The sequence below is a fragment of the Pollachius pollachius genome, assembly GCF_949987615.1.
Source record: "Pollachius pollachius genome assembly, chromosome: 11".
NCBI lineage: Eukaryota > Metazoa > Chordata > Actinopteri > Gadiformes > Gadidae > Pollachius > Pollachius pollachius.
Genome location: NC_136944.1, coordinates 24,155,662 through 24,170,114, shown reverse-complemented (window position 1 = coordinate 24,170,114; position 14,453 = coordinate 24,155,662). Strand labels below are relative to the sequence as shown.

General features: G+C 56.8%; 1 protein-coding gene across 1 annotated transcript; it reads right to left on the bottom strand.

The window, feature by feature from the left end:
- Positions 1-2,636: 2,636 nt before the first annotated feature.
- On the bottom strand, positions 2,637-13,607 carry fscn1a (fascin actin-bundling protein 1a). The gene is made up of 5 exons (XM_079745826.1): positions 12,588-13,607; positions 6,611-6,767; positions 6,325-6,446; positions 5,577-5,744; positions 2,637-4,813 (listed from the first exon to the last, which is right to left on the bottom strand). The coding sequence occupies exons 1-5, from the start codon at positions 13,426-13,428 to the stop codon at positions 4,605-4,607; spliced, it is 1,497 nt and encodes a 498-aa protein (XP_079601952.1). The 5' UTR covers positions 13,429-13,607; the 3' UTR covers positions 2,637-4,604.
- Positions 13,608-14,453: the final 846 nt, after the last annotated feature.

The following is a 14,453-nucleotide window of genomic DNA, read 5'->3' as shown; positions in this document are numbered from 1 at the left end:
GCCTTGTGACCTCTGACCCCTCATAACCTGCTGCTGGTGATGTCCCCCACGCTGAACGTTCTCCTGATGCTTCGTCTCTCCTCCTCCTCCTCCAGGGCTCACATGCTGCAGCCGAGGATAATTGGTTATCTTCCTAATGAGCCATTTAACTCGTTAGATGAAAGGGGTTGATTAAACGATGGGGGGGGACATTATTGCCACACGACCACCCTCCCCCGTTAGTGTGTACAGTTAGCACATCATCAGAGGACGGCAGAGTGCTCCCCGTGGCAAGAGGGGGCGGAGCTCTGTCCACACAGGGGAGGGGCTTAGGGGGGAGGGGCTTAGGGGGGAGGGGCTTAGGGGGGTGGCTCTCTGTGTTCTGAACGGGTTTATCCAGAGGAGGGATTTGGCGGGACCAGACCAGACCCCCTCTGGACCGGACCCCCTCTGGACCGGACCCCCTCTAGACCAGACCCCCTCTGGACCGGACCCCCTCTAGAACGGACCCCCTCTAGACCGGACCCCCTCTAGTCCTCATCAGGTTCCTGTTGACCGGACACTTTGTTGTTGCTGCCAAAGCTTTCATAGTAGTGACACATCCGCACACACACACATCTTCACACACACATCTGCACACACACATCTTCACACACACATCTTCACACACACATCCACACACACACATCTTCACACACACATCTTCACACACACATCTTCCCACAGACACCTCAATACATTCTCACAATCTTGGCACAAAGTAATAAGTGGTTGAGAAATTGTTGTTGCATAAACATGAGCGGCTGTTTGTGTGCGTTTCTGCGTGTGTGCACATTGAAGTCCTCCGCAGGCGACCCAGGGCTCTACGGCCGCTGGGGAGGCCCCTGGGGACACACCCACTCTGAGGTGGGTGTGTCTAGGGCCCCTGGGGACACTCAGTGTGTGTGTGTGGTGTGTGTGTTAATGAGTGTCTCTGCTTCTCTCTATGCTTTACGAGGATCTACTGTGGTATCTCTCCCTAGGACGACCTGGCAGGCCGGGGTGGGAGGGGGACAGACTGCTCTGGGGGGTCTGGGGCTGATAAGAGATGGGAGATTCAGTGATTAGATTTGCAGTGAGGGAAGAGCAGCTCTAACGTGCTGAAAGGCAGGAGAAAGATTAGGGAGAAGGTTGGCTTCATCCACACAGATTCTCTCCCTGTCTCTGTGTCTCTCTCCCTGTCTCTCTCTCCCTGTCTCTGTGTCTCTCTCCCTGTCTCTCTCTCCCTGTCTCTGTGTCTCTCTCCCTGGCTCTGTGTCTCTCTCCCTGTCTCTCTCTTCCTGTGTCTGTCTCTCTCCCTGTCTCTGTGTCTCTCTCCCTGTCTCTGTGTCTCTCTCCCTGTCTCTGTGTCTCTCTCCCTGTCTCTCTCCCTGTCTGGCTGGACAAAGGGAAAATGGCAAATGTTAAAGGGGACATATCATACCACCAGGTGTGAGTGTGATTAGCCATTACAAGCAGGTTTGAAAATGTGCAGCATTGTGACATCACAGGTGGGCGTGCCCATCTAGATGTGTGCTGGATAGATCAGTCTACCAGCCTACCCAGTAGACTAGCAAACACTGCTCATCTATCCGTCACACATCTAGGTGGACACGCCCACCTGTGATGTCACAATGCTGCACATTTTGAAAACGGCTTGTAATGGCTAATCACTCACACCTGGTGGTATGAGATGTCCCCTTTAAAATACTACGATTTCAGTTGGTAATGGAGGAGGGAGGAAGAGGGAGGGCCGTGCTGCCGTTTCCTCAGCGACGAGCTGTTCTCTCATCAAAGACCCCCCCCCCTCAGTACTACTCCTCTTGAGCTCTGCCTCATCACAACCTTCACCCCCTCCCCCAGCAGCAGCTATTTGGGGAGCCATCCCCCTCCATTATGAAGACCCTCCCATCATGGGCGGCTTTCCTCCATCTCACTGTCACCGCCTCTCCGTACCTGCAGGCTTTCTTCTAGGTTTTTTTCCTCAGCAGCTGGTGTTGCCATGGCGACAGGGGTCCTCATGTGGGTCGAGACGGCGGCCATTTCATATTCTGCCTCTCCTCCCAGCAAGCGATCGCTCAGTTACGCACAGAGGCAGAGAAGATTGAGAGAGTGAGAGAAGCAGCCGTCTGCCATGCATTACCCACAAACCACTGCTCCCATTCCAGAGATCTGGGTCACATGTTGAGTGACTCATCTCTTCAGCAGCGGTGGGAACACGATGAATTATTGGGGAAATTGAGCCGAGGGAGGAAAAAAAATGGAATAAGTCAGCGGTTTAGGAAACAGAAACGTGCGTGTGCGTGTGCATGTGGGTGCGTGATTACATTCCCCCCCCCCCCCCCCCAGCCCGTATGTTTTCCCTGCAGAGTAAATGTTTAAGCACAAAGGCTCCATTCAGAGACAGTGGGAAAGTATGCACGCGCAGACACGCATCTGTTCCATCAACACCGGGGCCGCGCTGGTTGGTGTTTGAGCTGCGATGTGCCGCCGTGGCCGTGATGACGAGGAGCGAGTCGGGCTGAATGTTGTGATTGCAGAACGCAGCGAGAGACGCAGGAGAGATGAGAGAGCAGAGATTAGACTAAAGCGTAGAAAGCATCAAGAAAGGGGACCAGGACAACTCGTAGTGTTCCAAATCCTGTTTTCTTTTTATTGGTGGTTGGATTTCAGGTGAACCAATGGCACAAGGAAGATTTCAACCACAATATCAAAGAATTATATAAAATAATAATACAAAAGGAGATTCCAGTTATACAAAGCAAAGGTGTGGACTGCATTTCATTTAAATCCTCTCTTTCTCCCCACTGGTCTCTGCGTCAGTAAAGGTCCGACCACTGGACCACATGTTTAGACTTCCACGTGCACCCTGGTCGCCATGGAGACCGACATCTGCCAGGAACCGCTCACCCACATTGTGAAGCCCCTCCTGCCTCCGCAGAACCTGCGTGACCGCGCTGTGGGGGAGGGTTCTCCACCGGGCGTTACGGCTCCCTCCTCAGTCGGGAAATAAATCCAGACGCATTCATGAAAGTCGACCAATCACAAGAGAGCGCCTTCCCCGGTTCTACGGTGCAGTAAAGAGGAACCGACCGGGAGGGGGACACTCTCTTTACCTACCGCGTTAAACAATAACACGCGTGAAAACACGCTGAGATATATATCGTTCCTCTTATATATATGATCAAACATAAGAGTGGGCGGTCAAATCCCCAGTCAGATCACTATTCCAGTCAGATCACTATTCCAGTCAGATCACTATTCCAGTCAGATCACTATTCCAGTCAGATCACTAGTCCAGTCAGATCACTAGTCCAGTCAGATCACTAGTCAGTCAGATCAATCTTCAGAGTGCGCCGCCTCTTTCAGAAAGTACAGGATATATATCGCTGAACAAAACAAAAACAAATAAGTCAAACCGGTGACGTCCAATAATAATAATAATAAGCATCTTTCTGAGCCTCACCGTTTTACAGAAACAAGCGCACCCCATCCAGGCAGGACTAAAGACGGCCGCAAGTCTGGACCCCCAGACCTCCGTGGGGGTCTGGAGGTCCAGGGTTGCGGTGGTGGCGCTGGTGGATTATCTACGTTGTTTAAAGGACATTAGGATGAGATGACTGGTGATTGGTTATGGGGTCTGACCCACATTAGGGGGAGGAGTTAAGAGTGAATCAGCGGGGGATTGGAGGAAGAGGCACTAGTTTGTGAGGGGTCTGAGGGGGCGTGGCCTGGCACCAGGACAGAACCGGGGGGGGGATGGACAAGACTGTGCTCTGATTGGTAGAGGAAGTGGAACAAGGCTTCCCTCTCTGCGCAACACTTCCTGCTTCCTGTTTGGTCCAGGAAGTCCCACTGTGCCCATCCAATGAGACGAGGGCAGGAGAACAACACAGGAAACTGGCTTCACTGAGACGAGGCCGCCATCTAACGTAGCGTTAGCTTGGTCGCCATGACGCCCACGTTGCTTACATCACGTTCATCATCCACACACACTGGGACACAACATAGATACACAACCTGGTATCAAAGGAACACACAAACCAGGGCCCGACCGCTCGGAACCAGTCGGGCCCGCTGAACACATCCTATTATTGACGCTACGCTATTCAGTCTCCACGGCAACAATGACAGAAGCCCGCCTTGTTTGATCCAGTCAGCCGGGACACACACACACACACACACACACACACACACACACACACCTCGGGGGGGGGATATTATATATGTGTAGAGGAGGGGGGATGGTGGTCTTAAATCTGCTTCTGAGGAAGGAATATGTTTGTTTTGGGGGGACTCACAGTAGGGCTGGGAGGGAGGCTGGGGGGGTATAATGCTTTGTGTCAAACAGGATCCCAGGTGGACGTGAGGGCTGATTCTGTCTGGGGGGGGGGGGGAATAAGTGCAGGCCCCCCACGGTAACTATGGCAACAAATAAACAGAAAAAGCAGGGGAGAAGCAGGGGTGGGGTATCACCAGGTGATAAGATATGTGTGGGAGGAGTCCAGGTGTGGTTATGAGAGTCCTGGGGGGGGGTAGGGCAGGGCCTCAGTCCTCCAGGGGGCGGGGCCTCTCCAGGGGGCGGGGCCTCTCCAGGGGGCGGGGCCTCAGTACTCCCAGAGGGTGGCTGACTCCAGGTCGTCGGCGTTGGCCTTCAGCACGCCGGCGTGGTCGCCACGGAGATACTTCCCGTCGGCCACGTGGCGCACCGCCACCTTGTTGTAGTCGCAGAACTCGAACAGGAAGTCGACGGGCACGGCGCTGCTGCTGACCACAGCCTGCTCCGCCCCGACCATCCAGTACTGACCGGTGGAGTCTGGGGGGGAGGGGGGCAGCTGTTACACATTATACACACAGGCTGAGAGAGAGGCCCAACACTGGGGGGGAGAGGAAGAGGAACTGAAGAATGACGCAAGACCAAAAGTATGAAGATATATTGTGCAAAGTACGGCTGTTAGAGAGGTTAGGTTGTGGATAATTGTAGAGTAGGGAAAGAGAGAGAGGAAAGAGAACGACAGCAAAGCAGGAGAGGGGGGGGGGGGAGGGGGGGAGGGAGGGGGGAGGGGGGAGGAGGGGGGAGGGAGGGAGGGAGGGAGGGGGGGGAGGAGGGGGAGGAGGGAGGGAGGGGGAAGGGAGGGAAGGGGGAGGGGGGGAGGGAGGGGGGAGGATGGGGGGGGCTGGCAGCAGCAGGTCCGAGGAACGTGAACCTTTGATTAAAAACACGAGAAGAAAATGAAGACGCAAGAACAACCTTGGATTCATTCAACGCAGATGTTTTGTACTCAGCGCAGAGCCCTCTGAGGAAGGTAAGCCCAAGTTAATCCCTTTTTGTGGCGGGAACAAATGTCATGAATACATGAGTATTTAATGAGGATAACTGCATGAATGAATCAATTCACCCCTTCGTCTCGGGCCCAGGGGTCCGATCACGAGGCGCTTTTACATTCTAATGGATTCACCCTCTAGCCCCGCCCCCCCCGTCAGAGGCTGCTCCCATTGGTCAGGCTTATTTAAGGTTTCCCCTCCGCCCCACAGACCCCCTCCTGGTCCTCCTCCAGACCCGCCCCCCCCGGACGCACCTTGCAGGCTGTAGGCTCCGTCCCTGAACTCCAGGCTGAAGTAGTCGTAGCTGGAGCGGTTGGAGTCCAGCGTTCCCGTCACCTTCCTACAGCCGATGAAGCCGTGTTCCCCGCGGAGAACCACGATGGGCCGGTTGATCAGCTTCATGATGAACTCCTCCGACTCCCCTGGGGGCACAAACACGTCCTCAGAGCTGCTCTGACTGCTGGTTAGCGCCAAACCCTGGGGAGGTTAGCGCTAAACCCTGGGGAGGTTAGCGCCAAACCCTGGAGAGGTTAGCGCCAAACCCTGGGGAGGTTAGCGCCAAACCCTGGGGAGGTTAGCGCCAAACCCTGGGGAGGTTAGCGCCAAACCCTGGGGAGGTTAGCGCCAAACCCTGGGGAGGTTAGCGCCAAACCCTGGGGAGGTTAGCGCCAAACCCTGGGGAGGTTAGCGCCAAACCCTGGGGAGGTTAGCGCCAAACCCTGGGGAGGTTAGCGCCAAACCCTGATGAGGTTAGCGCTAAACCCTGGGGAGCTTAGCGCCAAACCCTGGGGAGGTTAGCGCCAAACCCTGGGGAGGTTAGCGCTAAACCCTGTTCTACGTTGTTCTAGTGGGGGGGTTCTACGTTGTTCTAGTGGGGGGGGTTCTATGTTGTTCTAGTGGGGGGGGTTCTATGTTGTTCTAGTGGGGGGGTTCTATGTTGTTCTAGTGGGGGGGGTTCTACGTTGTTCTAGTGGGGGGGTTCCAGGCCCTGAAGGCACTGACCTGCAGCATCGATGCTGGCCGCCAGCTGCCCGTTCTTCTTGGCCGCCACGTACTTCCCGTTGGCAGCTCGGAGCGTCAGACGCTTCCCGCGCCACTCGATGTCGAAGTAGCAGTTAGCTGACCTGGGATCAGGGGGAGGAGGGGGAGGGAGGTGAGGGGGCTTCCATCTTAAATTGACTGGTCTGGACCCAGACCTGGTCCGGTGAGGATCCAGACACGAGGAACCACCGGCTCTGTTTGTATGTATGTGAGTGAGTGACTGAGTGACTGAGTGAGTGAGTCTCACTTGGTGGAGGCGGTGCACTGCAGCCCGCCGTTGGCCGTGAGGGTCCAGTATTTTCCGGCGGCGGTCCTGAACGCACACTTCCTGTTCTCGCGACAGATCTCCACCTGGAACACTTCCTGGTCTCCCTCCTCGTCCTGATTGGCTGAGAGGTCCATACCTGGGAGGGGTTGAAGAAGGATGGAAGATTAGCGACAATTAAGGGAGGGAGGGAGGGAGGGAGGGAGGGAGGGTGCCCCCCCCCCCAGAGGGCTGACGCCCTCCCTCTAACCACCGGGTGGACCATCTGAGGAACACACGTGTGTTTGGGTGAAGGAGAGGTCTTGCCTCCTCCTCCTCCTCCACGTCTTCCTGTAGGCGCAGACCGGCCCTCAGCCGTCCTTCAGCTCAGCTGTTCACTGGAGACTCTGAGGAGGACCTGAAGGACTGTGATGCCACAGAGCACCAGGCGGTGTCAGCACACTCCTCACAGACCTCCACCTCCTCCACCCCAGACCCCTCCTCCTCCACAGACAGACTGCATCAAAGCAGAAGAGCCCCCACCCCCAGCCTCCATCCCCCATATCACCATGACAACAGGAGGGACAAAGGGAGGGGATGGATCAGGGAAGACAAAAGGCTGAAGTCACCGTCAGGAGACAGGGAGAGATGAACCCATGACACACACGACACACACGACACACCACACACACGAAGGGAGTCAGGACCCGATCAGAGGCATGGGCCACACCTCTCCTGAACCGGAGAGAGACCGGCTGAGAGAGACCGGGCAGACAGACCTAAATGTTGCCAGGACAAACCAACATTATGAAGCTGCTTTGTCTGAGAGGAGCCCCCACCTCAGAGGAGGGTGAACAGCGGAATGAAACCAAACACGAGAACCACAGGACAAATATTGGCTGTGTGAGAACACACACACACACACACACACACACACACACACACACACACACAGTTCACCCCCTCCCCCCTATACAGAATCCATATAAACATTTACTGTACCACACTCAGGCCGTAGTACAATGAGCCCATTATGGAGGATGAGGCCCAGAGGGGTCCAGAGGACCAGAGAGAGACCAGGTGGGGCAGGGAGCACCGCATGATTCCTCTCTCCCATCCCGCGGGTTAGAGACCCAACACTTCCTCGTTCCTGGCGTCATTAACGAGCCCCGTGCCGGTGTTGATGAGGGCCAGGTGACGGACGGGTTAAAGACCAGCGCTGGGAGTCGTCCCTCTGATGAACGGCCGTCCTGGTGACACGTTATGACCCAGGGCTCATTACCTCCGAGTGCTGCCCTCTGAAGAAGCTCCCCCTCGTTTAGTGCTGGGAGGGACCAGCCCCCTCCCCCCCTGCTGCTCAGAGCTTCACCCCCACACACAGGATGAGAACCACATGGCAGAGATCAACCCACTGGCGAAGGTCTAGAGTATCAGCTCTGTAGAGAAACCTGAGCGCTGCAGAACCAACGAGGCCTTAGAACAGGAGCGGATCAGGTCTGGGCCAACAGCAGCTGGCCGGCTGCTCACTGGTGAGGACCTCTGTAGTCTCCAACAGCAGGACCACCGTCTGACGTTCCCTATGTCCAGGTCAAAGGTCCTTAAGAGATTGTTTCGGCCTACTTCCTGTTCTGGGGGACCCCAAAACGAGGCCAAATGATACGTTCAGAATAACAACAAAGAGGGCGACGAAGAGACGTCATGAGAGCGTAAACAAACCGGAGGAACGACTCCTCGTCTCTGAGACTTCAGCCCGGAGAACCCATCAGCTGAAGAACCGGAACACAACGGCCTGGAGCAACGGGGGGGGGGGCGGGGGGGGGCTGAAGTCAAGGTTTGTGTGTTTGTGTTCATTCCAGGGAACGCCAACACAACACCGCAGCCTTGGGGGCCCGGAGGATAGGGCATGGGGTCCTACACACATACAACCCCCCCCACAGCCTGCCCTCCATCTTGGCGTCAGTGGCCAGCGGTGGGGCCGACGGTTGGCATGGCGACGGTGAGCCAGCAGAACGCGGCGGTGGGCGGCCGGACTGAGGCCATTGTGTCGCCAACGGAGTGTGTGGCTCTGCTATTGTCCCCCAGGCGTCCAGCTGGGACACACACACACACACACACACACACACACACACACACACACACACACACACACACACACACACACACACACACACACACACACACACACACAAACACACACACACTGCTGGTATTCGTCGACATTGGATTTCAAACAGTGTAAATGGATCCTCTGCCTCCTCCAGGACGGATGTGTTGGGTGATAAAGTCCTGACCCCGGCGGAGTTCAGGGTAACTGACTGTAATCTAGTCATGTGCCCGGGCCGAGGCGCGCGATTGGGCCCAAAGTGGAACACAAGGACTCACTGGGGAGGGGGGGCAGACAGCTGTACACAACACCCGCGGAGGGGGAGGGGAGGAGGGGAGGGGGGGGGGGGGGGGGAGGGGGGGGGGAGGGAGGAGGGGAGGGGGGAGGGGAGGGGGGAGGGAGGGGAGGGAGAGGGGAGGGGAGGGGAGGGGAGGGGGGGAGGGGGGAGAGGGAGGGGGGAGGGAGGTGGGGAGAGGGGGGAGGGGGGGAGAGAGAGGGGGGGAGGCCTCATCAGGCGGCTCTACTGGCAGCGGCCCAGCGCCCGCTGATGGGAGCGCGCACACCACCAACACACACACTGGGAGTCAATGGCACATCACGCAAAGCAGCAAGCCATTATCCAAAGTGTGTGTGTGTGTGTGTGTGTGTGTGTTAACACCCCAGCCAAGGTCAGAGTTGTCTAGTCTGTGACTTCCTGTGAGTGGTGGAGACAGAGAACAGAGCGAGGACCAGAGAGAGACCAGAGAGAGAGACCAGTTAGAGAGAGAGATAGAGAGAGACCAGAGAGAGAGACCAGAGAGAGAGAGAGAGAGAGACCAGAGAGACCAGAGAGAGAGAGACCAGAGAGAACAGAGAGAGACCAGAGAGAGAGAGAGAGAGAGACCAGAGAGAACAGAGAGAGACCAGAGAGACCAGAGAGAACAGAGAGAGAGACCAAAGAGACCAGAGAGAACAGAGAGAGAGACCAGAGAGAACAGGCCATCAGCCCTGAGGTGAGGGCGTGGAACGGGAGCCCCGGTCCATGGAGGCCTCGTTAGGCTCCAGGGAGAAAAGGCGTCCCCAGAGGCCAGACGTGGGTCAGCTCCTCTTCACATCTGGACGGGCTGCAGCCGTCAGACCTCAGCCCCGCCCCCCCCAGGGAGGAGAGGCCCCGCCCACCCCAGGGAGGAGAGGCCCCGCCCACCAGCCGGGGGACTCAACGGACCCCCAGCACTGGTCCTCCTGAGGTAAGGATCAGCCCCCCCCCTCCCGGCCAACATGGATCTCAGTGAGATAACGAGCTCCAGCACTAGAGCCGGAACAAACCGGTTCCAACAGCTGCATCCCTCGCCCCAACCCGCCCAGACCCCTACGCTCGCTAGACACAGCCTCCACCCAGACACAGCCTCCACCCAGACACAGCCTCCACCCAGACACAGCCTCCACCCAGACACAACCTCCACCCAACCTCCTGCCAGACACAGCCTCCACCCAGACACAACCTCCACCCAGACACAGCCTCCACCCAGACACAACCTCCACCCAGACACAACCTCCACCCAACCTCCTGCCAGACACAGCCTCCACCCAAACACAGCCTCCACCCAACCTCCACCCAGACACAGCCTCCACCCAGAGAGAGCCTCCACCCAGACACAGCCTCCACCCAGACACAACCTCCACCCAGAGAGAGCCTCCACCCAGACAGATATCTACGTAGCTTTGTCTCATACACTCCAAACTGGTGAACACCCCAGTACCCAGTCCCCATGACGACCGTCTTCAATAAGACGGGAAATGGAGGCATTATCCTTTCTGCATACGACACAATCCATCCTTCTAGAGTGCTGGAGAGGCGAAAGATGAAACGTGGAGATTTCATGGACTAGACGACATCGGAAAAGATTTGATCCAAAAATGTCAAGATAAGCATTGGGGTAGTGCATGGGAAGGTTTGATCTGAAACATGTTGAATCGGAGGCATTAAAGAGCAGGTGATGCTGTCTACTCTGTGCATCGGCTCAGGTAAAGAGAGGATGGACCCTTTAAGACAGGAGTCACACGACCTCCCCCCACCCTCCTGGGGGTGTAGTCAAAGTATGGAGTCCCCTCAAACAGAATAAACGTAGTACCAATGCCTCCCAACAGTCCGGTCCTTGGGCAAAGTACCGGCCAGTTTCTCGGGAACATCTGCCTTCACCAGGGAGGAATCCAGTGAAACGTTCTGATGGCGTCGACTGAAGCAGAGCCTCTGAATCCACAGTCCAGAGCCATTAGCAAACGGCTATTTAATATCCTCTATGGGGAATCATATCTATACGGTTTCCACTGAAGTCTGGGCAGTGATTGGATGTTGTAAATACTAGTTAGAGACATGCAACTAATCAGTCGCATGTCCCTGGTTTGTGCTTTCAAACAACAGCAATTCTTACCGAATTCTGTACAGAGGAAAGGGCTCAGAGTTCAGGGCTGTGTGGTCGGATGAGCAACGCATCGAAGGGTCGCTGGGAAGCAAACAAACATTCTGCTGCTCAGCGAATAAACCCCGTGGTACTGAAGCAACAGACAAACGGTGGGAGGGGAGGGGCGGAGGGAGAGGAGCCAGGACATTCTGTCAGAAGAGAAGCCACCGCTGGAGTCACTGAAGTCTTCCTCTGGGCTAAATAAAGAACGCCAAGGCACCAATTTAGCTAAACATCTCCCTGCACCTCCTCCTCCACCACCAGGACCGTGTCTTATCTCCTCCTCCTCCTCCATCTGGCTCATCAAAGACCCTCTCTGCAGAGATTGACACTAAGAGATATATCTATACATCTATCTATATATCTATATATATATATATATATAGCATCCCTCTGATTCTGGTTGGGAGCATCCCTCTGGTTCTACTGGTTCAGTCTCTGATGCGTCCTGCTGGCTGAGACCAGACCTGTGATTGGCTGAAGAGGTCCTGCTGGCTGAGACTAGACCTGTGATTGGCTGAAGAGGTCCTGCTGGCTGAGACCGGACCTGTGATTGGCTGAAGAAGTTCTTCCTGGGAACGCTGGACTCAGTAGCTTCACTATTTAACACTTATTTTAAATGTACGTTAATGCTCACAGCCTCTAACACAGACAGACAGACAGCTGAAGGTTGGTATTAATGGATTTAATGCGGAGTCATCACGGCTCATTTGCATGAACAGCTTTTTCCAAGTTTTCTCTTCTGTGCCATGTTGGCTGAAGCCCTGGTCACATGGACGATGGAGGAGGTGCTACCCCCCCCCCCCCCAGTCCCCAGACAGGTGGGGATCTCCCTGTCCTGAACCTCATGTTCTCCACCCATCTGGGGGATGGGTGGAGAACAGGAGGAGAAGGAGGAGGGAGGAGAAGGAAGGAGAAGGAAGGAAGAAAGGAGAGGAGACGGGAGGAGAGGAGGGGAGAAGGAAGGAAGGAGAGGAGGAGAAGGAAGGAGAGGAGGAGAAGGAGGGCCAGCAGTGAGCAGCCAGCGATGGGGATAGACCAGCATGCATCTGGACCACCAGAGCCAGGAGAACGCTCCACAGGAGTAGGAACCACAGCGCTGACACCGTGTTGGTGTAGGGCTGTGGGCCATTGTTCAGCATTCCTGTGTGTGTGTGTGTGTGTGTGTGTGTGTGTGTGTGTGTGTGTGTGTGTGTGTGTGTGTGTGTGTGTGTGTGTGTGTGTGTGTGTGTGTGCGTGTTCTGTAGGCGGCAGGGGGAGGGATTCGTTTTGACATTCCATCACATTAACCCTTCCTCTGACAGGGGTCCGCGAGCACGACGCACGCATGCGCACACACAACCTGCTCATCCCTTATCTCGTCCAAACCAGGACTCAAGGCTTCGACCACCCCCCCTCCAAAAATAAAGGTGACACACCTGACCCATGCGCCTACCTTGTCTGGTGGACACGTTCCTCTCGTTTCCCGCGGTGAGGACCACCTGGGGGTGGCTCTGCTCGAGCACGAACAGCTCGTCCTTGCCCACGCGCGCGCTCTTCCCGGACTTCATGGTGCCGGAGGGCCCGGAGGGCGCGAGGTAACGGCCGCCGCAGTCCCGGAACGCGACCTTCCCGGAGCGGAACTCCAGCGTGTATCCGGTGGTCCTGTCGGTTTGGGCCACGAGCGTCCCGTCGCTCTTCAGAAAGCGGTGGTCGCTTGTCTGCAGGTGGTAGCGCTGCTCGCGGAACACCAGCGTGATCATGGAGTCCACGCCCCACGGGACGTCCCGGTCGATGGCGATCTCGTCCACCTTGGAGCTCAGGTGTGCGTAGCGCTTACGCGTGAGGCTGAACAGGTTGACCTGCGGGTGCATGGCGATGTGCACGCTCCACTTCTCCGCCACGGACGCGGTCTGCGCGAAGCAGATGATGCGGTCCTCGGTGCCGCCCAGGTAGCGCCCGTGCGCCTCGCTCTGCAGCGACCAGCGGCCGTCGTCGTGCGCCGTGATGACGAAGCGGCACGCGGGCTCCGGGGTCTCGCTGTCCCCCGACACGTTCCCGTCCTTGTCGGCGGAGATGTAGCGGCCCAGGTGGGAGCGCAGGCAGAACACGTTCCCGTTGGGCTCGTCCCCGCTCTGCTCCAGGGTCCAGATCTGCTTCTTTTTCATGCTCGTGGCCGACGCGTTTATCTTGAAGCCGAACGTCTCGGCCGTCAGGTATTTGTTCCCGCAGTTGATGAGACCGAACTGGATCTGCAGCATGTCGCTGGTCCCGTTGGTGGCGCCGTTAGTCGACATGATGGCTCCTAGTTCTTCTTCTTCTGCTTCTCTACAGGGGTCCGGGCGGTCTGGCGGAGGACGGCTTCTGAACGATAACGCTCGCTCTCAGAGGGTTGGATGCTCAGCCTCGCGTGCTTCTCTTTGTTTGGGGGAGCGTGTGACTGACGGTCTGTGAGCGCGCGCCGCCGGTCCTCAGTGCTGCTCACAGCGCGAGCCCGCCGCCACCGCAGCTGCAGTCTATATACCGATCAGTGACGCGGCCCCCGGCCACGCCCCTCACGCCTTATGCAGAAGTTTTGAAATATGGGGAATGTTATAATTATTCCCCATATTATAATCTTCATAACCGCTCGTTATGAAGACTTTACTGATGTCTCTGCTGGTCTCCTTTGTCCAGACACGTGCACGTGTTCCCTTGTAGTTCCGGTCCTTTCTTCATCCACGAGGACCTCGAGCCAACCTCTCCTGGTCTGAAGCCGTGGAACAAGAGGAGAAGGAGGAGGAGTGAGAGGAGGAAGGGGAGGGATGGAGGAGGAGGGGAGGAGGAGGAAGACGGGGGGAGGTGGAGGAGGGGAGGGAGGAAGGAGGAGGGAGGAAGGGAAGGAGGAGGGGAGGGAGAGGAGAGAGAGGGAGAGGAGGAGGGAGGAGGAAGGGAAGGAGGAGGGAGAGGAGGAGGAGGAGGAGGGAGAGGAGGAGGGAGAGGAGGAGGGAGGAGGAAGGGAAGGAGGAGGGGAGGGAGGAGGAGGAGGGAGAGAGGGAGGAGGGAGAGGAGAGAGAGAGAGAGGAGGAGGAGGGAGAGGAGAGAGGAGGAGGGAGGAGGAAGGGAAGGAGGAGGGAGAGGAGGAGGAGGAGGTAGAGGAGGAGGAGGGAGAGGAGGAGGAGGAGGAAGGGAAGGAGGAGGGAGAGGAGGAGGAGGAGGGAGAGGAGGACGAGGGAGAGGAGGAGGGAGGAGGAAGGGAAGGAGGAGGGAGAGGAGGAGGAGGAGGGAGAGGAGGAGGAGGAGGGAGAGGAGGAGGAGGGAGGAAGGGAAGGAGGAGGGGAGG